Source organism: Apaloderma vittatum, unplaced genomic scaffold, assembly GCF_000703405.1.
Source record: "Apaloderma vittatum isolate BGI_N311 unplaced genomic scaffold, ASM70340v1 scaffold9629, whole genome shotgun sequence".
NCBI classification, from domain to species: Eukaryota; Metazoa; Chordata; class Aves; order Trogoniformes; family Trogonidae; genus Apaloderma; species Apaloderma vittatum.
This window is the reverse complement of record NW_009736977.1, coordinates 1-27,608: the sequence shown is the minus strand read 5'-3', so window position 1 is coordinate 27,608 and position 27,608 is coordinate 1. Positions and strand designations below refer to the sequence as shown.

At 42.2% G+C, this 27,608-nt stretch overlaps 1 protein-coding gene across 1 annotated transcript in view; it reads right to left on the bottom strand.

Moving 5' to 3' along the window:
- The window catches only part of LOC104279778 (mitogen-activated protein kinase kinase kinase kinase 4-like), a gene marked incomplete at its 5' end in the record, with an annotated part of 33,808 nt that extends 7,948 nt beyond the window's left edge, over window positions 1-25,860 (bottom strand). Inside the window, 14 exons of the mRNA XM_009877172.1 lie at window positions 1,915-2,074; window positions 5,317-5,466; window positions 5,996-6,096; window positions 8,123-8,257; window positions 9,456-9,599; window positions 11,278-11,436; window positions 11,839-11,959; window positions 12,606-12,776; window positions 15,223-15,316; window positions 19,056-19,174; window positions 19,663-19,760; window positions 23,125-23,240; window positions 24,913-24,980; window positions 25,729-25,860. Of these exons, the coding sequence (XP_009875474.1) occupies window positions 1,915-2,074; window positions 5,317-5,466; window positions 5,996-6,096; window positions 8,123-8,257; window positions 9,456-9,599; window positions 11,278-11,436; window positions 11,839-11,959; window positions 12,606-12,776; window positions 15,223-15,316; window positions 19,056-19,174; window positions 19,663-19,760; window positions 23,125-23,240; window positions 24,913-24,980; window positions 25,729-25,860 (1,768 nt within the window). The remainder of the gene's footprint in view (window positions 1-1,914; window positions 2,075-5,316; window positions 5,467-5,995; window positions 6,097-8,122; window positions 8,258-9,455; window positions 9,600-11,277; window positions 11,437-11,838; window positions 11,960-12,605; window positions 12,777-15,222; window positions 15,317-19,055; window positions 19,175-19,662; window positions 19,761-23,124; window positions 23,241-24,912; window positions 24,981-25,728) is intronic.
- Between the last annotated feature and the right edge of the window lie 1,748 nt (window positions 25,861-27,608).

Genomic DNA, 27,608 nt, shown 5'->3' with positions numbered 1-27,608 from the left:
TTCCTGCAAACTACTTAAATTAAGTGGAAAAACCTTTGAAAACGATCAGTGCCCGGTGACATGAACTGCAAATATCCCAGTAGGAGTCACAGATCTATGTGACCCTTCTTGCAGTATGTCCCTTTCTAAAGTGGGATGTAAGAAGGCCCTTTGTTCCCTTCATATCACCTGGCTTTAAAACACAGTAGGTATCCAGTAACAGAGACTCTTTAGGACATAGCATATACTAATACAACTAGAAAAGCCTGTAATAGTTACAAATAATGCTCATCATTTAAAAAGTATTAAACATGAGATTAGAATTAATCTCTGGCAAGGACACTTATAAAAATGCAGTTGATTTTAGAATTGTTTCTCCCCAAGGCAGGAAAAATGAATTCTAACTGATGAAGTACATGTGGGAAAACAAAGAACAGTTTAAATATTTATGAAAATCCTGTATCACATATGCACACCATAGGGTGCATAAGACATTACAGTTTGAAGAAAATGTTCACATTAAGTAAACTTGCTACTTTTAGTAAGGCCTAAGGAAGCATGTCCCATAACTACATGCTTCTTGACAGCTTCTTTCTCCTTCGGATAGCATTCATCAGTGCAGCTTGCAATTACATTCAATATTTCGCATTAGAACTCTCCTTACCTTGGCTGAGTAATTGCTTTTTGATTATTTCTTATGGTGTTTCTAATATTAATTCAGGGGAGATGTAAAATTTCAACATATCAAAGACCATTAGATATTCCTACGAAAACCGGAGAATTGACTTGATGCATTTTAATTACGCCCTATAGCTCTGAATAGGGGCTGAAAATTGGAGATAGGGCTATTCAGGAAAAAACCCAAAACATTACACAGTTAGCTTGTAACCTTCTGCCAGTTTTTTGAAACTGAAGCATTTTGTTCCTCAATTTTATTGAATCAGTGGGGAAAAAACAAAAAATTGTCCTCTAGCAATTTGTGTTCCAGAAGTGGGTTTCTTGCCCTCAGTACTCTTGAAAACACTCTACAAATGTCAAACCTGGCGTTTACTCAAAGGCGTTATTCTACTGATCTAATGGTCTTTTCGTAAAACCACCCAGCTAGAACTGAAAGGAGAAAGGTGAACATCCTTGATTTTTTACTGTGGCATCCAGTTTCTGCCAAGCTAATAATATACTTTTGTACAGCCTAAGTGTCCTGGGCTTTTTATGTTTGTTAGTACGTTTGCTTTAAGATGCAGAAGAGCAAGAGTGAGCCAGAAAAGAAATTAAAAGCAACAAATAATAAAACAAAAAATCTGCCTGCGTTGTTCTTGGTTCCCCCCATGCTGTTAAACTGAAGCCCTCTGGGGATGGTGAAACAAACAGCTGTCCTGGCTACAACACAATCAGAATCTCCTCCTACAAAGCCAACTGCAAGCATGGAGAGATTAAGAATCTATTAGAAATACCCTGGGCTGGCAGCACTGTGAATTTAATGTGATAAAATTAAGGGGCCGTTTGACAGCAGTTACAGACCTCTTCAGAAACTGACCTCTCTATAGCTGTGAATTTTTACATAAACCACCATGGGCTATGAACAATCCAAGTAGGAACCGAGCACTTATTTTCCCCCCTCTGTAGTTCACATAATTCTCTCTGTGAAAACTGGTGGTAAGCTACATCCTCAGTGGAGCTTGGCTGTCTAGTCAAGGTATGGATGCACTAAATAGCATGAGAAGAATACAAAACCGTGAGCCAAATGGGAAGACCCTACTGCAATCATTGGCTGCCTTAACACAAACGTACATAAATCTGTTTACTCTTTACACATCTGGTTTGCGCAGAAGCTGCTTTATGTGCCATATGACCACTTTCATATGGATACAAACCTTGCAAAGAAGGTTTTATGCAGCCGAAGGTTATATTTAATGAAGTGCTATGTTTCATACATACCTACAGATGCTGGCATTTCTCCCCACTGTAGAACAGTCTCCTTTGTGAAATGCCCATATATATCAATGTAGATGCCTTCATCTTCATAGGTGAGTAAAAGCTCCATTCCGCTGGTGTTTGGGAGGATGATAATGGCATGTGGGCGAATAGTCCCCTGGATCTAGAAGCATATTTTACTGAGATTTATATCAGAAAATGGACTGCAATTTTAGTGACTACATCAATCTATCTACCTTGGCAGAGCAGTAAGATGAACTAGCTCATGGCTCATGGAAAGTGAAAGAAATGCCTGTTTTCAGAAGGCTGTATAGCTTGCTAGTTCGCCTCTGAAACAGGCTTTCTCCCCTCCTCCCCTCTTTGAATATGGCAGTGGGTTTGCAAACAAATCAATGTTCAGTATTTCACTTTATATTTACCAGTCTTAATCGAGAAGATTAAAGAAGCCACAGAGCCACTGAGACACAATAATATTTACTTACTCACTCAAAACACTTGCATTATGTAAACAGAAAAAAAGGTGAAATTTTTAATTCACAGTTATTTCAGAAGATGGAGGAAGGACAAAAGCTTCCACATTCCAGGAAATCAGTGCTTTCACTTTCCATGATACTTCCCTATTCCCACTCAAAAGCTAAACCCAGTAAATTTACAAGTTGAAAAGTTACCTGGAGCCACTTTCTGTCCTTCCCTCCCCACATCCTTCACTGAACATAGTTCCCCATTTAAATGCTGCTCAGCATACATTTTCTGCATGCCACTGGAACAGTGCATTTCACTCACACGAATTATTTTAACAGCTGTTCAATGCACTAGAATCTCTCCCAGAAGCCAACATGTCCCATATGAAAAAAGGGTCTAAGTATACAACCATGAAGGTGGGGTTTAATGAAAGCATTTTTGAAATAAGAGGACAGCCATAAAAACAGTAACAAAGCATTTCCGTGTTTAAAGCGCCACTCAAATCAGGGTCTTAAATAGTAAATTAAACCACTACAATTAATATTTTTATAGGCAGCATTATGACTGGAGTTTTAAATCATTTTCACAAGCCAGCAACACACAGATCGTTTTTTTTCCTTCAAGCACATACATTTATGCACACTGAAAGGGCACAATGAACAGTAAAAGAAGCACTGAAGCTGTACTTGCCAAACTGAACACACCCAGGCCAACCACTTGACTCCGTGCCTCCGCGACAACTATCCGTAACACTAGAACGGGTATCCAGAGCCGCAGAGCAATTTTAATGCGTTGCCTTGGTGCTTGCATGAGTGATCGAAGCAGGTAAGAGATGAAGAAAGAGGTGGGGAACCAGGAAAAGAGGCTACCAGAAAGCAAGAGTATCTAAAGTCAGCCTGTTAAAGTCTGGTCTGTCGCCACCACAAAGCTCCTTGAGAGAATTATCCAGTTCCAGCAGATGCTCTTTAAAATAATAAAATACTGAAAAAGATAGAGCCACTGTAGCAGCAGATTTATTTCAGGTCTAAGATGCTAAAGGGAAAATATATTTTTAGTACATGCTAGCTTTTGGTTCAAGAGCACACACAAATGAAGTCAGTCATAAAGGTGCCCCACATATTCAGGACAGTCACCTGGGAAATCTTTCTCATTAGGTACATAATTATATTTGCAGCCTGTTCAAAAACTAAAGCCTCTGAGAAGGTTCATTTTCTTTTTCTTTGCCTTTCTTATCTTGGGCAATTATGCTAATGATCTTCTGACAAGTCATTATTCACCTTGGTCAGCAACCAGCTTCCAGGGACGGTATGCCAGCACCACAGTTAAGATTTATAAAACGATGTGGATTTTTCATAGTTGCATCGTTAACGAAGCTACTAATGGTCGGATTAAATAAACCCCCTAACAAACCAAATACTAAGTCCCTCAAAAATAAACCCAACACAGAAAATAGTCAGTACAAGCTTTTAGCAGGCGATTCAACAGTTTATTCTCAACAGCTAGAAAAGTTACTTTTTAAGAGAAGTTTATCAACTTCACAGCTATCCTCAAATACCATGTCCACCAGAAACACAGGTCTGATGGAACTGGAAGGCTGTCACGTCCCAGGGAAGCAGAGCGACCAAGCCGCTTGAGCGGCAGGTGGGGGTTTTCATTTGGTTTGAAAACATGGGGCTGGGACTGGAGAAAAAGGAGTCAAAAAATTAAAGGGTTCAAGGCATAGGCTGCAACACGCAGATCTGGGATGAGAATTCCTCAGGCCTCCTGAGCCTACCTTTGGGACATGTTGCCTTGGGAAATAAAGAGGCCACAGCACCGGATGAGCTAACCCTCTGCCCTGGGGAGCCCTGTTGACTTCAGGGAGGTTTTCAAGTGTGCACAGAAGTTCCCTTGCCAGGAGCCTCCCGTCAGACTGGAGTCATGGGAACCTGCTAGTTTTGTGGACCTAAGCCTCCAAGTTTCCTTGGCTATTGGGATTCACATCTTTGAAAATAACTATTTAGAACAGCTAAAAAAATGAGCAAGCAAACAAAAAAAAAGTTGGAAACCATAGCACAGACTTCATATTTGACAGCCCCATGCCAGTCATTCACTTCTGCAGGGGAATTACTTTGCTGTTATCTGAGTTTAAGCAGGAATTTAGTGATCACCATCACCTCAATGAACAGATGCACAACGCAATACGTGCACATCGACCTGAAATCAACATCTTCATGCCAACTCCTTGACAAGCTAATGAGAAAATCATGAGGAAAATGTAAAAATACTTTTGAGTTTAAGGACTGATTTCAGGGGCAACTGAATGGTAAGAAGATCAGCAAAGTTATTTAGTCTGCAAGTTGGATTTCTGCAAAGTCATGACTGAAAGGCAAATCACGTTTTGCACACAGAGCCTGGATCTGTAATCATGGGAAACAAATGCAGCTTTGCTCCACGGTGAAGAAATTGGCATTATTCATGGGTGCACATGTACACGTGGCTCCTCTAGCTACAGATACTCACTGGTGCAAGGGTAACCAGATCAAAATACATTGCAAAAGTCTTTGTAATCCAGGCCAAATTTCAGCTCAATTCAGTGCTAATTTAACCAGCTTGCTAGCAAGATTGAAAAGCACAGTGGCAGACTGTAAAAGTCACCTAAATTCACGTAGATATTATTGTGTCTTTGATTGCTTAAGGAGCCCTATATTTCCAGGTTAAATAAATTAATGTTGTCCATACAACAGGCTTTCTGACATTAAACCATTAAAACTGCTATTCTAAATGTGATAAAAGCTTTTTAACAGAACTTCAGTGTTATAAAAGTACGCAAAAAAGTGGCTTTCTATTAGCTGGCATACGATAATTACTCTCTTACTCTGTCTTTTAAAATATTGCACAACTTCTAACCTTATCATCATCAATACACAGAGGGATTTATGTAATTCTTTTGGAGTATCTTACGTGTGTTGGAAGGTACAGGTCATAGACAGATCCTGAGTCCACATCAATAGCGTGAAAGCCTACTAGCGAGCCATATATGACTTTTAATCTTTGTCCATTTTCAACAGTCAGGTCAACTGACAGCGGTTTGTGATGAAGCGAGGTAAAGGACTGGAAAAAGAAAAATACACTATATAACACAATAAAGCTGTTGGTTTACAGATCTACATATATGATCTTAAGAATTTTCAAAACTCAAAAGTTAGCTAATTTTGTAAAATAGAATGTTGTATTTAAGGAGCTAAGTATCCATCATCTGCCAGGTTGCAAGGAGAGCTGGATGATTTACTTGTGCTTTGAAAAACATTTTCCAGATTCTAGAAATGGACTAGGCAAAAATTAGTCTGAGTACCATTTATGTTCAATTTCCTCTTCTTTTGAGGGATATCAGCATCAGCTTTGTGAATTCAAATTTTGGCACAGCACTGAAAGAAGAAGGTATTCACATCCAGTAGAATCATGACTGTGACAGTTTTATGCCTGCCATCTCCAATATATGTCAAATGAGCTACATTTTCCTTAAAAGAATATTCATTTTATCTTTATCTAGAAAGAAATGTTATACAAAGCGACAAAAAGTAAAAGCAAAGTGCCGATGAGAGACAGTGATATACCGGAACCAAAGTGAAGCTTCACTTACCTTAAAAGCCATGAATTTGTGATAAGGCTTTGGAGCCCAAGCGTAAACCTCCACTGAGTTTTTCAAAGCAATTACAAGGAATTTGATTCTCTCATATTTTACTGTAATACAAGAGAAACAATTCCTTAGGTACCAGGCAGACACTTAAATAAAAGACTGTCACATCCCATGAAATAATTTCAGTGGACTACTTGTACAGGTAAGACATTATCCAGCAAGGGAGACCAAGGGATCCTGGATACCCATGTTTAATATCACCAGTGACCAAAATATAACTTGACTGAAAACCTGTAGTTCATTTATTCGCATTAAGGCAGATGACTGTAATAACATTTATATATTGCTTTTCATGCATTTTCTTACAGAAAAGAAGGTCTTGACCCTTTAGGTAAGCCAACCTACTTTATTTTTAAAGTGTGAGCACACACCAACTTGCTGGCTGTCAATAAGCTACTTTTGGAAGAACATTGGTTGTTGGCTGAACAATTCTGTTCCACTCTGCAGTATGAATTTTCATTTCACTGTTCATGTGTGGAGTTAAATCCCCACGTGCTGGTGTGGGAGAAGGACTCCTCTGTTTCGGATATGAGTAAGCATTTAAGAGATGAGCAATTTCTCTGAAGTTAAGGTCATGTTGGGCCCACTGAGGATAAATGAAGCAGCGTGCACTGAAAGTTAAAGATTCTTTGTACATTGTGTTTCCACTCTGCTAGAGACAAGCACTTGCTTTGGAAACAGAACACTAAGAGATCACATCCCAAGGCAGTCATCATCTGGTTTGTATTCAGAGATTTTTAGAAGATGGTACTGAAGTACGTTTTGGTTTCTGTGGAAGGAGGACTTGACCAGAGCTTGCTGGTCACAGGAGGAGCAGTTCACACTGGCCAAACATGAAGAGTGGATAAGGAGGAAGACTGATCAAGAAAATCTCACACAGAGAAAATAAAAAAAATGAAACACCACAAATGCCACCAAAATACAGAACAGCGCATCTTTTTCCTCTTTTACTTGGCCGAATAGCCGGAAAACCCAAGGTCAAGATACAAGAAGATTCACCAAGAGAGAAACAACAGCAGCTGTTCTGTCAAAGTAGTAAGAGTGGCTTGTCATATGTAAACACAGAAGCTCCTACCAAATGTTTCCCAAATTTTAGGATAACTGTTTTTTAAAAAAGAACAAACTCGCACAAACCCAAAGATGAGCAACTGAAGTGCAATACGTGGGTGTTTAGCTATGATCACAATGAAAATAACCACGCACATCTCTCTCACATTCTTTCTTGGGTTTGACCCTTGCCACTTTTAAAGCTGTGACATATAAAAGCAAAAAAAAAAAAAGAAGAAGAAAAAAGTCAAGCAAGGTATTTATGGGAGCCAGGCACTTCACCGTCCCCTGCACTCCTCTATATCATTACTTGATTTCATTACTCTATTTGACTTGGATAAAAGTGCCACTTTCACAAACCTTCTTTCACCAAAGCAAAACCTGTGCTACACATCACACTCCCTCATGCAGTTAAATCACAGAAACTATCACAATGCCAACAGGCACGGATGAACTTGCCTAAAAGCCAAATAAAAGCAAGATGGTTTTTCAACTGCTATGGTACCATTTCCAGTGTGTAAAGTTTAAACAAAGGTATATTTAAGTCTTTTATGATCTAGAGACAGGGATGAGCTGCAGCATATCCAATGTGATCTACCTATGGACATCCTACAAATACGATTTACTAGCGTTTTACTAGGCCAGCTTCTTAGCAGTTACTCAGGGCCGGGAGGAAAGGTGAATAGCATGGAGGTGGAAAACATCAGTCTAATTAGAACCTTAAATAACTACAGAATTTCTACATCATTGACTGAGTGACAGATCAGGGCTGGACTCGCTTCTTCCAGCCATCAGAGGGAATACCCTGTGACAGTAACATCATCTGGTAATTGCTGCAAGAAGAGATGCTACCTGGAATGCCAGGGAGCAAAGCAGCTGCCATGTGAAACAAGGATGTTTGAAAGAACTCAGAAATATTCAGCCCAATACAATCCTGAAACAGAGCTGAAGAAAAATGCTGGTGTCACAAGATGCAAAAGGATGATTAAACAGCTCTTCAAGGAAAAACCAAAAAGTTCTTACCAACTTTGTAGTGCACGCAGCCTTCCAGGTCACCCACAGAGACCCAGCCTTGCCGCTTCTCCACCTCTGGATCATTGCGCAAAATTTTATTTCTCAGCCATGATAAGTAATATACCCTCAGCTTATTCTTCTTCCCTAAGATTTGAAAGAAAAAAAAAAAAGAAGACAAAGACAGTCATAACACTTCAACTGCCTGAAGCATAAACCCTCCCACAGTTACAAAAAGACAGAATTTTGTGACCCTGAGTACAGCGGTTCCAGGTGAGAGAAGAAAAGCCCTGTGTGATGGTGGCAGGCAGGAGGGCACTGCAACACGAGCAACCCTATGGCATTTGGCACGTGTGCACTTACCTTGTGACTCATGCAGCATTTTCACACCTGACTAGAATTTTTTCCTCAGGCCAAAGAATACATCTCTATAGACACATGTATGATCACAAATAATCACTCTCTCCGGCATTTACTCTTTGATGTGAAGGAAGAAACACAGCTATGGCCTCCAATGGCCATTTTGAATAAGTGACTCCTTTAATTCTCTGACAATCTTCATTACAACAAGCTATTTTCTTCTGCATGCTTTTCCTGGTGAGAATTACTTTGTGATCTTTCATCTCATTCAGTCTTTCTGTTGCTTTAGTGTGTAAGTACACAGGGCCAAGAGCAGTCTGGGATCACAGGTCAGCCTAAAGAGAAGGACCACGTCACATCAACTGCACCTGGCAATATGGGACAAAGAGCTCTCACCACAGCGAGTCTGGATTGGGGATAAAGAGCTGCCATTCCTTGCTCGATCCACATTCCTGACCTTGCTAGGTTCTTTGAGGCCACTCGCATCCACGGGGAAGAAGGGCCTCAGTACCTTGCAGGAGAGCTGTTTGTCAGCAGAGGTTGAAGATGCTGCTCCATTTAATGGTACTGATGCTTTCACAGTACAAATCACTCTCATGTTACTGCTCATGCATCTTGTTGAACACAGAATGAGGTTATTTAATGATACTTCAACAGAATTGCACTTAGACAGATGCTCGCCTATCACAAAACCAAGCAAACAGACTGACAAACTGTAACTTGCTGAGAACCAGCTCATTTTAAGGATGTGAAACACTTTATACTTCCCACAAACCATTTTACACATTAACCAGGTAATGAAATGTCCCAAAGCCTCTCTGAAAGAGGATGCCGATGTTAAATATTCAAGAAAGTTTTTCTAGTAACAAGAATAACTGTTCTGTCATTTTCTGTAAGAGAAAATTCGTCAACCTAGTTTACAACCTAATTCTTCTCTTTAATTGCTTCCAATTGCAGGTCAGATACTTTTAGACACTGAACTAACCTGATATAGTAATTAGCACATTGAGGCCTTCCAGAACATCCATTTGCTGGAATCGTCTCCTTGTAATCAGTGAATAAACTCTTCCTTGCCCACTTCTGTCCAGCAGCCACAATCCATTCTCTGTTCCCACCAGTAAATTTACTCCTGTTGATACACAGAAAAAAATACTGCACAAGTCACCTAACGATTCAGAGGCCACCAAGTGCTCACTGATTTGAGAACTGACTCTTATTTAGTCTCACTTAATGGTATCTAATTATTTCTCTGTTGCTCTGTGGATGATGTTTCAGAAAACTCAGTGCAAAAAAAAAAAGACCTCATTGTCACGGTTCCCAGCAGAACACTGGGGTATGCCCACATAACTTAAAGGATGAATAGTTCCACTGAAGTCAGTGTTGATTTAAATGAAAAGGAAAATGCTTTGTAACCTCAAACTACTTGTGTGACGTTGGAAAGTGCCTGTGAGCACTGCAAAAGGCAGCCCAGAACCACTCCACTGGCAACCCAGGAGATCCAACTAAACAATCTAGGAGTCTCCACCAATTAAAATAAACAAATAAATAAATAATAATCTCTCTTTCCCAAAGACAACACTCAAAAACCAGGAGGATCAAACTTGTGGGAAGACGGGCTGCTGTTACGAGGAAGCAGAGAATTTGTTTGAAAACAGTCTAGTTTTTCCAAGAATGCTTACAAATGCCAAATTAGTGAATCCATCTGAAATCCAATGGCACCCAAGGAAGCGAAGGCTCCAGTGAGTTGCTGTCATCAGGGAATGTCAAAAACTGTGCTCAGCTGGCATAACAGCTATGTTTCCTAATCAGCAGGTTCTAAAGAAACAACGCGAGGTATCCTGCTGTAACAAGCAACCTCCTCTGCTGGCAATGCTCTGACGAGTACCTGGTGCTCTTCAGCCTCAACGCACATTTAATTACAGACCTTGCCACACAGCTCTGTTCTCAAATTAAATTTTGGACTCCTACAAACATACATTACACAAAATCTGTGAAGCTGCAAACTGGAAATCTACATTTCCTCTCGACTAGACCAGGCAACACATGGGGACCGAGCGGGAATCGAACCTGCAACCTCAGCATTGTCGTTGTCAGCACTGCGCTCAACCCACTGAGCTAACTAGACCCCCATAGAATAGGTCTTCTCTTCTGAACTAGGAAGATGGTTAAAACAACCAAGAGCTCAGCTAGTGTGCAACTGGGACAAGGTCTACAGTTGTTGAAAACTGGTCTGACGACACTCATCTTGGTTTTACACCATGTGAACCTGATCCTATAAAAAGGGTGATCCAGTGAGGTTCTGAGTTAAGTACTGACATCAGGAATGAAGGAAGACAAACTTTTGGGAAGACTGACACCCGACTTGCTTCAGATTGTTGCAATACCTAACACTCCTGACCACAAAAGGCTTCAGGTTTGGATTACTTACACTGAGTCAGGGCTTAGTGTGATCAGCTCTACTCATGTGTAGCTACGACAAGAGTAAGTACCACAAGCCACACAAGTTACTAAAATATTTGCAACTTTTGGCTCTTCCAATGAGCACAGTTTCCATTTGGTGCCTGATCAAAAAGTTTTCTCATTCTGATGCACAAAATCCTTTGCAGCTCTAAGTCACCTGTTTGCTGTCTTCTACCAGGAAGGCAGTGCCATGGAGGTGACACAGGTATCTGCCTGGAGATCCATGCCAGGACTTTCTGAGGGGACAAGAGGTGCAACCCAACTGTGATATCTGCCTGGCATCCAGTGCCAGCTTCTCCTGTTGCTGCTCTCCCTCCAGACACATGCCCAAGTACTTCTGAGCTTACCCCACAAAGCAGCACAAAGAACCTCTGAGTTGAATTTCTTCTTGTATTTACGGATCTCTGGACTGTCACTCTGTGGGCGGATATTCGTTGGGTTGACGTTGACAACAGAGCCTTTCCTTGCATTTTCTCTCCTGACAGGCTCAGGTTTTGCACTAGATGCTAGAATGAAAGACACATGCAATCATCAAAAATGCAAGTGTTTGGTTACATCTCACATTTGACCTGTTTATGGCAGAATGAAAAAAAAAAAACCCTGAGGAAACGAAACACCTCGGGAGCATTACATAGCCAGAGAAAAAATCCCCACATATATTTGGAAAATTCCTCAGACATTTCTGAGTAAGCACTGTGGTAACCCTGCAGCAGAGGAGAGCAAGCCACATCTGCAAGAAGGGCCAAAGCAGTACAATGAAAATTCTGAGCAATGCAGAGTTTCAGTTCCTGGAGCTGTTGCTAACAGTTTCCATTTCCAAGCAATAGGACCTCCCCACTCCTGGGGAAAAAACCAACAACATAAGAAACCAGGAGTGACATTTGGTGAGAAGGGTGAAGTGTACTCACGAGAACTACAGGAAGGTCCTACTGGACTGGTGGGAGGGGTGATTGGCAGAAGTCTAGGGTCTATGAATGAAGTAAACGATGTCGTAGACGATGTACTGCTCTTTGAAGGTGTGCTTTCAGTCTGCAACGACAAGCAAAGAACTGCTTCAGGAAGCCGGTGCCGGGGAGCAGACAGCACAGAGCAATGTGGGGCCTCTGAAGTTCAGAAGAGACGGCATGTGGCATACTTAGACACGACAAACAGGCTTAACAGAAGATACGTGGTACAAATTCAGTGGCAGAGGTAAAGCAGTTTAGAACATGACCCCTGACAGAGCTGTTACCTGCCTCCAGTGACAATCTTCTCCCCAAGAGACCCCCATGCTCACAGGGGTGTCAGAATCCCTCCAGGGCTCCTGAGACCTGGCCTCTGTGCACTCCCACCCGACGCGGGGATGGAGGAAAGCCAGGGACAAGGAGCAGAGGCAGACAAGAGCGTGGCATTGCCAACACAAAAGGTAAATGGTACTAACCCTTCTGGCTTGTGTAAAAGAAAAGGAAGGAAAGAGAAGGGAGAAACGAGAGATGGAGGCAAACAAGTGGAACAATATGAAACTCATCAGGGAACTCAAGATGTCTTATCCATCCTCCAGATAAAACTTTTAAAGAAAAGATGTGCTGAAAAATCTCATCACAGAGAGACAAGGCAGATTAAGTTAAAAGACTTTCAATCTCAGGGCTGGAGGAAAATGATGGTACAATGAATTCAATCTGTAATTATCTCTTACCTTATTCAGAGGTTTGTTCTGAGGTTCCTGGAGAGTCAGTGGCACTTTTGGTGGGTTCACAGAGTCTGAAATTTGGCTTTGCTGGAGGAGATCTGGCAGGAGATAGTTCTGGTTGTTTATGCTCCAGAGGCCTTCTTGGGTGCTAGAAATCTGTTTCCCTAAAATCTGATCCTGCACGTGAGAACACAGAGTTAAACACCACATGCAGCATACTTCCAATGCACTATGCAACTCCAGTTCATTAGGACAATAAATAATGAGCATATGGGGAGGGGTGCTCAGTGTGATGCATCATGTAAAGACAATCCTTAGTGAAATAAAAAATTAAATACAAAGGTGTGTGGCAAACACCAGAGACATCAACACTGGCTTCCACTCCTGAAGTGCTCTGCAAATACTCCTCATTCATGCTACCTCATGTACTGGTGAAAAAGCACCTTCATCCTCGGAGACTCTTGAGACAGAATCAAATGACTTGTCTTGACGCTACAGATCTGATCTCTGCTCACCTCAGCCAGGTTCTTGACCTGTATTTCGTTCAAAGCCCCTCATCACTCATTTCACTGCTACCTTCTATTCACTGAATTAAAAAACCTTATTTTAGAATGATAGGAACCAGTAGGAGTATTTCCAGTACAACAATGTTTGGTACTGCAGATCTCCTTACACGGAAATACTTGTCAGCTACATGAGGTGTGAGGCATCACACAAGTTCTCTCCCCAACAGCACAAAATATGGAGTCAGAAGTCGGTTTCTGGGAATACAGGACTAGAAGTTTTCAGAGGAAGAAAGATGGGATATGTAAAGCAAGCGATGTCCCAGATGGGGAGGGCAGTGCAGAGGGAACCCCTGGCTGTGATCGGTTGGGGTACATAAACACCATCGGCGCCGGAACATAGAGAATGACAGGAGCCAAGTGCTACACTAAAATATTCCTCCTGAATTACACCAAGGTAAAAAGCACCAGCAGCTTCTGCCTGGCTGAATTCAAGGCAGGTCTGTAGGTTGTATTGCCTTTGATAAACAATCTACCAAAATGAGATCAGATTTTGGAATGCTGGCCAAAATATGGAAAAAAAATTTAGGTAACTCTAAATAAAAGATTTGCCTTTTAAAAGCCAGGCAATTAACTAAAAATCAAACTGATGCTCTATGTGTTTTATATTTTAATTTAGATTTAAAAAACCAAACAAAAACATACTTGTCAGTATTTGAGATTAGGGAATGAAGCCACTATGAGGTTTTTAGTTCAGAGTCAGGTTCAGCTGAACTGAACCAAATGCCCATTGGAATCACTTGGGCAGTTTGGTACACCCTCACCACTTCAAACCAGTTCATGCAGATGGGCCAGGGAAAGGAATGTCGGAAGAAGTCATGGAGACTCATGATGGCTGTGGCTGGTGAAACAGAGGTGGGAGAAAGGGAAAAGAGTCTCCATGAGAAGGAGAGAGAAGACTGGAAGGCATCAGAGAGATTTGTGAGGAGAGGTGGCAGTCACCTGTCTCTTTTCCCTCCTGCACTGTCTTCCCAAAACCCACTAGAAAATGTGACCTCCACTTTTCCATCCTCTGTCATCTTCAGTATAGCCCTCAAAGACCCCATCCTTCTCCTTTCCCTCAAGCAACTTATTTCCAATGCCCAGAATACCACGGAAAAGGAAAAGCAAGGGGTTGGTGTTGCCACAAGTAAAACAGTGGGTTTGCCCCATTTATAATTCCTCCTCCGAAAGTAGAGTCTTTTCCCTTTGAGGATGGTGGGACAAAGGACAAGAGGGACTCCTTTCCCAGTCCAGAATTATGCTGCTCTGGTCTGAAGCTTAAAAATCACAACAGAGATAAAAGAAACTCTTTTGTCTTCCTAGCCTTGCCACAGCTAACACAAGCAGCTCTGGGGAAAACACAAGTTTCACAGCAATTTATTTTCCCTATATGTGAAACAAGAGTACACCCAGTAATATGTGAGAAGTGCTCTGATGCTGCTCGCAAGTCTTATTACTGTATTTTTTTTTGTTTGTTTTCAACCACAAAGAACATTGTTCTGCTTTGTCTGTCTCCATCTTTCTGCACTAATATTTATCACCGAGGAAAATCCACATGACTTGAAGTCTCTACTAGAAACTACAGCTGGGGAGGAACCACAACATGACACATGAGAAGACACGTATTTTTGCTAAGCCAGTATGGAGAGATAAGGTTTTCTTCCTCTCTTCTGGTAATAATTTAGATACTAAGAGGTAGCTCTCATTAAAATGGAATTTTAAAGGTCAAGATTTTTAAAAATAGCAACAATGCACACCGACTATAATCAACAGTATTGCTTTTTGCAACCTGCTAGTGCCTTCAAGAAATATGTTGACATCAGAAACTACTACGAGATAAATAATAAGGACAAATAAAGAAGCAGAGTTTTGTACCTAAATCTAAGGATTTTTTTTATAGGAAGCACAAAACCTGAAACTACACATTTTTTTCAGAGCTTATAGCTATAATTTGCAATGACATAGCAGGACTTCAGAGTGAAAATGCTGCTGAGAAGAAATGGATACAGCGTTTATCATGCACATTAACGATCTAACTCCCCCCCATTGTACCCACCCCTTCCAAATGGCCAAATTACCTTCTGTTCTGTGACGGTGCTTTGGGGTTTCAGTTCAATTCCATCTGGTACTCTCGTCCTTGAGAAATCTGCCACTCTGCTGCTTAGCAGCTGCCTGGAAACAAACTCCAATTAATGAACAGAACTACTTCAGGGGAAAGAAAAAGGGACCAAACTCAGAAAATCCCACGTATGCATTGTCAAAAGTGAGCATAATTAACATTCACTAGTTACACATAAGGGTTCTTGCACAAAAGCAAGCTGATTAGTGTGTGGGTGTGCCTGAATGCACTCGAGCCTGAGGACCACTCACTCTCCCCACCTTGATGAAGAGCATCCCCTTCATCTCCCTCCATGTCACCCATCATTAACCTGACACTGTATAGCTCAGACAAGTGGTCCCTCAAGCTCTCACTTGAGAAGTGTCTACTTCAAAACTTCTCCTGTCTCCCCTCATACACTACCCTGTGGGGTGCAGTCTGGAGCCACCTTTCTCTCCAAAGCGTGTCGACTGCACTTGCAACGGGTAGGGCTGCTGCTCCACTGGACGCTGGCATCGGGGACCTCTCTGCCAGTGCCTGCTGGGACAGGGTACACTGGAATTTCATACTGTGAATCAGTCCCTGAAACATGGACATCCTCACCTTACGTACAAAGAAACAAAGAAACAAAGAAACTGTAGCCCAGTGCTCACAGAGGCAGAAGAACAGAACTGCTGCTGGATCCGGGCAAAAAGCCCACCCAGCCCAGTATCCTATCTTCAACAGTGACCAAAAGCAGATATCTGAATAAAAAGTGAGAACAGAGCAAGCATCTGCTGTGATATATCCCAGTATACCATTGCTTCCTACGCAACCAGCAGTACCTTTGCATTTTAAACATTTTCACCTAAGTAGAACTGCCTCAAACTTCTATTAGAAAGGCTGTGGCTTAATTTCCATGCATCTTCACCCCACATTATTTGTTTATTCTACTTATCTATTTATATTAATTTATTTATTACTGCAACCCATTTGAGCCCACTACATTTCTGCCTCCTTCCCAGTAATTACAAAATTGACTGGATTCGGGATGCTGGTGTGAAGGGCTCTGTTTGTTATAACAAAGAAGGTTTGGTGAGAGATTTCATGATTCTTTTAGAAAGTGTGTAGATGTGTAGGGACATCGTTTAGTGGTGGATCTGGCATTGCTGGGTTAAGAGCTGGACTCACTGATCTTAAAGGTCTTTTCCAATATAAATGATTCTATGATTCTATGAATTAAGATGGTTGTGAAGGAGCAGAAGTTTTTGTGGCTTTTTCTGTTGTTTATTTTTTGGTGTGTCCCCCACTCTGCCCCCAAAAGAGGGGTAAATATTTGCATACTAAGCTTGGCAAGAATGGCAGATAGGATCAGAGGTGAGTGCAAGAAACTGTTCGTATCAGGAATGCAGGTGGCAGCTGATCTTATTAGGGGGAGAAAGTAATTCCTAGCCCAGCACACACCTGCACCCACCTTGTTCAAATTTTGGTAGGGAAAAAAATTCCAAGAGCAGAGAGAGGAAATGAATGATACAAAACGAGCCCCAGGAAACTCAGTGTTCTTGGGTGACTGTGAATGCTGCAGGCACTAGAAGAGGAAGCATTCTCAATGGCGTAGGAGAAATTAGCATCAGTGGAACAGCTATGCTGCACAAGCAGGTAAGATGCTGGATCACATACACTAACATCCTTTCCTTAAAACCTGGTGTGCGTGAGGAAGGATTCTGGCTCATTTCACTGAAAAGAAAAACAAGACCAAATATTGTTTTGCTGGTGAAAGACAGCTGCCCACAGTCCTGGCTTCCTCAGAAAGGAGCCTTCTTGGAGCAGTTAATAGGATTAGTCCAAAAGAATATGAAGCCCTTTCTCTTGCACATGTGGATGTTTCAAGTCCAGCCCCACTGGGCACCTCCATGAAACCTCAAACCAGGACAACATCAGAAGCTGTTACACAGCCCAGACAAGAACATGAAAACACAGATTGTTTCAAGAGCCACCTAAAACTTGACCCCAGGTGTCTCAGCCAAAGCCAACACAGAAACACTCCTACAGACTGCAAGGGGCTTGAGATCCTGCATTCACATGCTTTAGATAGCAAGAAAAACAAAACCCTTCACTTTATCCAGAATACGCAAAGTTTCAATGCTGGCTGCTGCTTTCACTTTGATCACTATCCTTTTTGCTATTTACTTGGTAGCAACCAGCATATACTTCTCAAAGCGTCTATCTCTTAGTATAAATGACATTTGGCCGAGGTAAATGGACTTTGTTAATAGACAAGATTATATTTTCAATATTACATTTCCTGTGGTGCACAGGAAACCAAACCTGACAGTGATCGTCCTGCTAATTCCACTTCTCTAGAGGTCTGGTGGATCTCGCGCACAAAGAAGATGTAAATGTCACAAGCAGATTTCCAAAGGCAGCGATACTACTCCTTCAAATCATTACAGCATGCAAGGATCACAGCAATCTAACACTTAAACAAAGTCATTGCTACAGGGCAAATCCATATTTTTATGTAGAGTTTTTCTGAGGTCTAGGATGAATTCTACGACCTGGAGCAGATCAGAATAAGGTGGTTTGGAAGAGGAGCCGTAAGACAAGGCAGGCATTACAGTAAAAAGACAGCTCTTTCAGGTGCACTGAATAAGCTACAAAGCTTTTAACATTCTCCCTCCTCATCCCTCAGCTTTGAAAATGAACTTCAGAAATTACAATAAGGAGCATTCACAGCTGCAAAAACTCTCCCTTCTTCAGAGCAGCCCAGGGAAAGGACTGGTACGAGGCCAACGCAACAGCTCGCCAAGACCGCTACAAATCTGCGCATGTTCTCCTGAAGCCTGACAAAACTGCAAGTGCCATTGTGTCAGGAGAGCAAGACCCCCATCCCAGAGTGCTTTGTGGCCCTGTGGTGGTATTTCAAAGCAAATCCTAGAATTTGAATTAAACTGAAGTGTCTTTGCAAGTAAATTGGAAGTCTCATCCATCAATACTAAAAAACCCCATTGTCTGCTGTTCCAAACAACATGGATGGCCAACTGCTCCCCTGACTCTCTTTCACTTGGACTAGCAAGCTATTCACGCTCCATTATTTCTCTGCAGAATACACATTTTGTGTGACAGGTAAAACACCACAAGATGTCAGTCACAAAATCAACAAAAGAAACTGGAAAGCTAGAGAGAAACGGTTCAAGCAAGATCAGCTCGGTACAAGCCGCAGCATCATCTGGCAACCACAGCAATTACACACAGTAACAATATAAAAGATACAGAAAATTTTATCACAACAAATCCTGCTTACACTCTCCCCTCTTTACAAACAGCTTTGGTGAAGGAATCAGCTTTTCAGAGGTAATTATTTCTCCCAGAGCGAACAGACTATCTGAATACAAGTATCATGTTTGCCTTGCTTTTTACACTGTAACCTGTATTTAGCATGAAGATGTAGAGTTTTCTTTCCCTCTCCTTTCCTCTTTCAAAACTTCCATTTTAATGTAGATCACTGTGAAGTAATCTCTATAAAAGCTTTACCTATTGATATTCAGTTAAAGTGAGACATTGTCCCAGGGCAGCGAGTCATCAAAGCTTATTACACTGCATACATCTGATGGTGCAAACATTCACCCCCAGCAGTTCATTTCAGTGTGATTAAACTGCTTAATTACAAGTGACATAAATGACGGATAAATGACTTAAAAAACTGACATAAATTACTTCAGAGGAGAGGTAGTATTTACATACGTCAACTTTTTCCGAGATATTTAGAAGTGTGTAATAAACAATAAAATATAACAACAACAACAATAATAATAAAAAAAAGACCAAACCAACCTTGTGTGGTTGGTGTCATCTTCATCGCTGCTGCCGACTTCATCACTTGATGAGGAGTATTCTGCTGCTTTTAAGAATGAGTTGGCACCATCCTTCCCCTTGGTAAAGGAACCTGGACTCTGAGTAAAGAAAACTCAGTTCATTTTTTTTTTTCTTTTATCATGGAAGAACCTGTCACTAAACAGCATATGCAGTATTTTACTGACCCAGCAAATACAGTTATTGTCACTTCCACACCAAAAGGCCTCCCAAACTATTGGCAATGGCCTAAAACCAGAGTTGTCTTCAAAACTCTGCTCCCTGACAAGCCTTGACTTTGGGGCTGTGTGATCAATGACTGCCTGGAATATTAAAGACATTAATTTTCTTTCTAAAGATTTAGGATGAGAAAGGTTCAGGAAAACTGAAGTCTCTGCTGACAAGCTGAGCTGGACACCAGTCAGACCTGGAGCACAAGCTGCTGAGGCGCATGAAGGCAGCCGTGTGGAGCCCCACGCCACCTCTCAGGCGGCAACTCCAGCACCAACAGAGGAGCTGTCTGTACAGAAACACCCTCAGTGAATGCTATGAACAAATCAAAAATACCAGTGGATGTAAAAGAACCTACTGAAATCTGGCCCGGATGAGAGACTTTTTCGGACTTCTTGAGCAGCTGCAAGTGGTTCTGGGACAAAGCACCGTCTGCCTTGGCCGGTCCTGGATTCGCTGCGAACAAAAATTTTTAAAAAGTTTCTTTTCTCAAATGCATGTGCAGTGGAGTGGGAGAGGGCATCAGTAAGACAAGCACATAGAGTTACCACCCACACTGGACACCAGCCTCTGCTGACAAACCTTTCTTCTGCTTGTTGCAAAGGAAAATCTTTTTGCTTGTTTCCCAATGGTTCTGGATGCCACTGGTGCATTTGAATGCTGCAGCAGTAAGACAAGCAGCCCAAAACCTTGGCACCACATTCTCACTGTGCATCAGCAACACTTCTGTGGACTGGAAGGCAGCTTGCAGGATGCCCATGAGCCAGCAATGTGCCCTCGTGGCCAAGAAGGCCAATGGCATCCTGGGGTGTGTTAGAAGGGGAGTAGCTGGTAGGTCGAGAGAGGTCCTCCTGTCCCTCTGCTCTGCCCTGGTGAGGCCACATCTGGAATATTGTGTCCAGTTCTAGGCCTCTAAGCTCAAGAGAGACAGGGAACTGCTGGAGAAGGCCCAGCCCAGCCACAGAGATGATGAAGGGAGTGGAACATCTCCCTGATGAGGAAAGGCTGAAGGAGCTGGGTCTCCTTAGCTTGGAGAAGAGGAGGATGAGGGGTGACCTCATAAATGTTTATAAATATGTCAAGGGGGAGTGTTAGGAGGACAGAGCCAGGCTCTTTTCAGTGATGTCTGATGACAGGACAAGGAGCAATGGGTACAAGCTGGAACACAGGAGGTTCCACAAAAATATTAGGAAAAACTTTTTCACTGTGAGGGTGACAGAGCCCTGGCACAGGTTGCCCAGGGAGGTTGTGGAGTCTCCTTCTCTGGAGACATTCAAAACCCACCTGGACGCGTTTCTGTGTGACCTGCTCTGGGTGATCCTGCTCTGGCAGGGGGGCTGGACTAGATCATCTTTTGAGGTCCGTTCCAACCCCCAACATTCTGTGATTCTCTGAGAAGGGTGAGAGCAGGCTAACCCCTTCCTCTGAGCCACTTGAGGGGAAACAGCTCATCAAATCAGCAACCTCTGGTCATATTAGAGCTACAGCCCTGGGACTGCAGACACATGGGTCAGGGAGAGAGTACAGGAGTCAGGAGCAAACAGACATTCCTGCCAGGATTTGGCCTACATAAAACTGTTGCATAAAAACAGTCTAAAGGGTCTGATTCTCTAAACCCCAGTAGGCTGAGGGCAAACTCCCATCATGAGCATGAGGTCAAGCTAAAAGCAGGGTTCACCACTCCCACAGTGGCAGAGGGAGAACCTTTTTCCACTCCCTGCTTCCCTTGGGGAACTTCTCAGCTACCACCTTCACTCTGCACTGTGGGGAAGTAGGTAATAACAGCCCTCATCTTTGCAGAGGGAGCTGGTCCTCACCACAGGCCAATCCAGGTGGCACCTCGTGACACTCTGCTCAAGGTCAGGGACGGGTAGCAAGGAAGCTGCGGCACTATTGCTTCCCTCCCAGATGGGATGAGGACCAACACTTGCCACCATGCTTGCACAGCTATTGAATACCCCAGCAAAAAAGACCAGGGGAGCCTGAGTCCATCTACACATGCTGATGTCAGATTAGGAGGGATGTTTGCAAATAATTAAGCAAATCTTCCCTTTCAATGCCCTCACTGCCCACAAAGCTACCTGGAAAAAACAAAAGCAGCAGCTTTGGAGAGATGCCGTCTTCTGCACACAATTTCACAACTGGAGGGAAGGAAAGCAGATGTGTCCTGAACTTGTCCCTGGGACACACTAGTCAGCTCAACACCTACCTCGTTCAGCAATTTTTACCATGACTATCCCACTGCTACCAAAAGGACTCCCTGCAAGTTAAGGGGGAAGAACTGAAGCTCACACAAATCAGAACTTGTATTAGATGATTTAGATAGATTTATCACAATGGCTTTGTGTATTCATGCATTTTGCAAAGCTTTTAAAATTCAGAATTCTTTATTGGTCAATGAGCACCTAAGCAACTCAGCAGAAGTGTTAGCTTTAAAGTATTTATAGCCCTTTCCTGCCCGATTCATTATCCCTGTGGGTTTGGGAAAGCAACAAACTCTTTCTGGAACACCACATGCCAGAACTAGCTGTAATTTAATGACACTTAAGAACCCAAGGAGACAGTTTAAACCACAAGAGAAGTCTTCTATTCTTTCCATTGCTGATGAGGTTTTCATTTCCCCATACCAAAATAGCACCGTGCAGACATTGCAGAGCTGAGCTCGGCTGTTGCATGTTTTTCATCTCTGCACTGTTATTCAAACAGAAAATGACATAAGAGCAAAAAGAAACAAAACCCAAGTAATTTAAAGTGTGCTTTAGATTTCTCTTGAAGCAAAGCTTCCTATTCTGGGTAGTTAAGTGAAAGCAAAACTGGCTTGATTGTGTAAGTGTCATAAATAAGCAATTTGTTGTTCATTTATCAAGGGCTTGCAAATTAACAATGTAAGCCTCAGTTTAAAAATAAATTACCTCAGCAGCTCACTGATGCAGTTTCAGAACATTTTTAGCATCCCCTCTGCTTCAAATTAGGCATGATTCCCAATGCCCCCCATCTCTAGTAGTCAACCTCGACGCAAAGCGTTGGAACTTGTCAGTGCTTTGCAAAGAGCAACCCAAGAAATTGCCCTACAGTTGACCACAAAAAACACCCTTAGGAATAACAACAGAGGAACAAAGCTGTCCACTTCTGCTCCACGTCCCCACCTGGCAGAATCTCAGGTCTCAGGAACCAGAGTCTGTACTGCAAAAAGTCTGCACAACCATGAGCAAGCCCACAGCTTACAAAATCGCACTTTGCTTAAACTGGATGAGGCTACCTCTGCCTTTTTTTTTTTTTTCAAGTTCCACTATCTTTCTGCAAATAAAAGAATATTGGAGAAATGTTTCATAAGGTGCTGTATAGAGAGTCTTACGCTTCCTTCAGCCAGTACATTATTTGAGTGCAGAAATACTAGTATACAGCAACTGCTCATCTGTATCACCTTACAAATGCAATGCAGGAAAGTACCATATGGTTATGCAGAAAATGCCAATGGGTGAACATCAGTATTGAGTCACATATGTAATGTTGGCTCTGTTGAGTTTCAATGGTGTCAGTTAAGTGCAAGAAAAATGATTTTTTTCAATTCTTAATTGAGGCAATTCAAATCTTCTACTTGGAAATATGTTCACAGCCATTTTTTGACTCAGAAGAGGACATGTTTATATTTTAGGGGCATGAAACTATAAAATCTAGAGGGCTTTCAAAAGCCTATCACCAGTACATTAAAAAACCCCAACATATCCCATTTGCAATGCAGCACCTGACACGCTGCAGAAGCCCATTTCATGTGACAGGAATTTTGTACATTCTGATGAATCTTTGACTTAGGAATCACCTGAGGTTGACCGGCTGCTCTGATGAGATCCTATCTCCCACTGCTTGTTGCCAGGAGTGCTGCTGCTGCTGTTGAGCTTCAGAGCATGTCCCCCGGGGGATGACTGATGAGTGTTACTAAACAGAAAGACAAAAAGCAGATCAGACTATCTTGCATGCAGGAACACAGACTGGAACGGACCTCCTAGGCCACTGAATTGAGTTCCCTGCTGTTACTGTACGATAGAATACTCCTGATAAACAAAATTTCCTGCTCCAAGCAAGGTCACCCAGTGGTGAGAAGAAGACGGAGGGGACAGCCTCCTCTGGGCAGTCATTTTCTGTGAAATTACAGAGATTCCCAAGTCATTACAAAATATCCTACTATATCTACTTCTCCCTTGGCCTCTTCAGATCTGTGTCACTCCTGAGTCCAAAATCTCACAGTGTTTACAAGGAAGAAAGGAAGAAAAAAAAGAAAAAAAAACATAAAGAAAAAAAGATAAAAATAAAAGGAAAAGGGCATTTCCTTATAAAGAAACTTGCCTCAGTGCCCTCCTAGAAGATACATCATTACCCACTTATCAATGGAGAAAGGAACCCATCAGACAGTAAAACAAGCTGCCAAGCTTGTGAAGTGAAAAAGTGGCTCACCCAGAGACCCAGGCTCAGAAGCCACTCTCTTGTAACACTGGGCTTTAGTTACACATTTCTCTTCTGCTCTGCCTCACGTAATTCCTAAGTAGAGAGCATTTAGGGCTTGACTTCACTTGAAGATACTTGACTTCACATATCAGATAATGTTTCTGACTCTGGCTCATCAGAAGTGCTGCACATTATTTTGTTATGTCAGCTACATCTACTCCCCTTTCAAATTTCTCCAATCCTAGCTTCTCACAGCATTATATTCCCAGACAGACATCCAGGGGGGGCTATCCTTTACTGCTGTGCTCTCTGCATCCTTGATCTTTACTCCTGGGATACGAAAAAAGTAGTCTAGCCTCAAGTGCAGACCGCCAAAATAGTCAGACAACCTGTCTGAGCTACTACCAGGCAAACAAAGCTACAGGCACAAGCTTCACAAGCTATAAGTGCCTATACAGGGAGTTTGGGCCAGGCTCCCACTCACCAAAGTATGCAGGCACCTAACTCCCCTCTGAAACCAGTGGCTCTGGAGCTGATGTAGAGCATCTGCAAGAGCACCCAGGCAGCCCTGAGCAACATCTCTCCCACCCGCCATCATCAGGGTCGACAGGCTACGACCTCGGGTAACCTGCACCTTCAGCAGCCACCTACTCTAACGTGAAGGGAAAGTAAAGCATCAGGTTAAACAACTGCACAACAAGCTGCCCGTTAACCAGGAAATAGACTCAGAACTTGCAGGCAACCCATTCGGGAAAGCCAAACAGGCTGAACAAATGAAACGACTTATTGCAGGAATTATTACAGATGAAACAGCCCTTACCCATTAAAAACTGGGCTTTCCAGCAGAAGACAGAACTACCTTACATGAAATAGAGGAGGAGATCCGTAAGAGGCTTGTTTCTCTTTAAATCAGTTACATTAGTTATTAAAAGGAAGCTGGCTTAGGCACTTCCTTCAGGTTTAACATCAGCAAGTTTGGTTAGTTATTTTTGTGAACAAACTGACCCAAAAGACAAAATAATTGTACTTGCTGTGGCCTGGAATATGAACCCACATCGTCTTTGGTGTTACTGAAGTTATGGCTTTGTTTTTAATAAATTCGCTTTAATTTCCCTGTTGACAATAACTCAGCATTAGTATAAGCACAAAACACTTAAGAGCTTACCTTGAAAGACACCTCTGATGGCCAGGCTGATCCCTGCTGTAAAATTTTGAGGTTGTCCTTTCTGGAACCTTAAGGATTTAATCAAATGTTTTAAGGTTGTTACTGATACCTTAGACTTGGTTAATAAACCTAATGCTTACCCTGTATCAATGCAAAAATAATATGAACCAACACAGGTGAATAATGCTTTAGTGAGACTCTGCGATACCAACACTGGAAGCTGCAAGGCAGCAGCAGGTGCTTCCATTTGGTCCAAGCCTGAGCAATCTATCAGGGTGAGACTGCAAGTGGTTGGCACCTTTCCCTAGAGTCAGCATTATTCTTGGTCAATATTTAAAGCAGCCACTTAATGCAGCCTTCCCCAGGTGATTACCTTATGTGTCTGCCAAAGGGCTGAGGGAACAAACACATACGCTGGCTGCAAAATTATAAAATGAATACAAGCACGCATGCAGATACACATCCCTGCACGAACATTCTTGTTCTTAGAAATTCTGTTAAACAGAGAAAATGCACCATCGCCTGAATTGCACAAACTAACGAGTTTTCTGCAACAAGCCTCCCTTCTTTCACAGAAAGGACAGCTACAAATAGTTGGTTTAACAAAAGAAGATCTGCAAAGCATGCACATAAACTCAGAACATTGACCTTCTTTCACATCTTCTTTCTAAATTACTGAGACCCAGTTAATACACAAGCAATGAGGTCTTCACTGAGTTTCATGAATTCCAGAGGGTAGGTACTAAACAACGCAGAGGAACCGAGTCCAGTGCCATTACCCACGAAGAGTGCCAAAACACCCTGAGTTTTCTGTACCTTTGGGGGTTGTTCTTCGTTTTGACTCATGGTCCAGAACACGTCATCCTGCACAGGGCTGAGCGGCGTCGTCACCATATCTGACAGTGAACTGCTGTGGTACACATCTTTACTAGCCCGGAAATTTTCACACTTGAAACAAACGAAATACATGTTGAATTGTACTTCCCTGCCTATGTTACAGGTCCCAGTCTCAACAGATATCAAGGGTTCTGTTTGGGAGAACAAATTTTTAGTAAATGTAGAAGGAGTTTAGATACAGCCCTATTCTCCTTGTTCACTGTGAAGTTAGTTATTCACCTCCAGCATGTTAGGCACAAATATTTCAAGGTGAAGGGTACAATAAAAAAGAAATAGTAAAAATATCTACACTATACATATATCTACTCTTCTTAAATCTATGGAGAAGCTAACAGGCCATTGGCAACGCACAGTGAACTAGTTAACTGATGTAAAAATTACTGTTGAGTAATTATTTTATCCAAACTTGACCAACGCTTCCATTCCAGAATTTAGACAGTATAATCACTGGGGGAACCCACTTACACTAAGTTAGACGTTGACTTCCAAAAATAGTCGCTGCAAGCCCACCATTAACCTAGAGTCAATGGAGACAAACTGCTTTCAAAAGCACTTTCAACTCTCCAGGGGTTATGAGTGTGCCCTGGCCCTCCTCTGTAACAGATATTTCAATTACTTGGGAAAAAACAACAACAACAAAACAACTTGAGAATGCAGTAAGAAATAAATAAGAGTTATGCTCAGACTACACGTGAGACTACACAGGTAGTTATGTCCAGGTGCTCCCATTGTTTAAAACATATCTTCAAAGGTATCAAATGAGAGTATTAGGATAGCAAACGCACTAATCATGACAGGAAGAAATCAATTCGCTTCCTTACAAAGTCTTCATTCCTAGGGAACAACAAGTAAGCAGTGTAAATCTCAAGCTAGAACACTCAAAATCTGGTGCTCAGATTCTTTCTAAATTAAAAAAAAACAACAAAAAAGACCAAAAAAATCCACACAAAAAAAGAACAAAAGAAGTAAAGGTTCCTTAAATTCTACAGACTAATGATCTATTACACTAGTATCTTCCAAAGGCGAAGAAAGGCAGAGAGCTAAAAATGTCAACTGAATGTACAGATTCTTCATAAACTGAGAAATCCTCTTGGACAGGAAAAAAGACATGGAATCTCTGTTTGAGCTGGGCTGTGAGGGACTGCTACGATAGAACCAAACTGTGTTACAGAAATAGAAAAAATATTAGAGAGATGCCTGAAATTGTACCACTTTGTGCTTATATCGTGTCGCACCTCCCATGCAAAGCAAGGCTGGGGTTCTCCAGAGGCAGGTGCAGCCGGCAGGAACGTCACAGGCTGACGTCCTTCCCACGTTGGGAAGGAGCCCCGTTGGTGAAGGGTCTGGAGAACAAGTCTTTTGAGGAGTGGCTGAGGGAACTGGGGTTGTTTAGCCTGGAGAAAGGAGGCTGAGGGGAGATATTAATCACTCTCTACAACTACCTGAAAGGAGGCTCTGGTAAGGCGAGAGTTGGTCTCTTCTCCCAAGTAACAAGCAATGGGACAAGAGGAAATGGGCTCAAGTTGAGCCAGAGGAGGTTTAGATTGAGTATCAGGAAAAGTTTGTTCACCAAAAGGGCTGCCAAGCACTGGAACAGGCTGCCCAGGGAAGTGGTGGAGTCACCATCCCTGGAGATATTTAAAAGACGTGTAGATGTGGTGCTCAGGGACATGGTTTAGTGGTGGACCTGGCATTGCTGGGTTGAACTTGATGATCTTAATGGTCTTTTCTGAGCTAAATGATTCTATCATTCTGTGATTCTTCCTCTGCTGGAAGGCACCTGTATTGGGTTGGCTCAG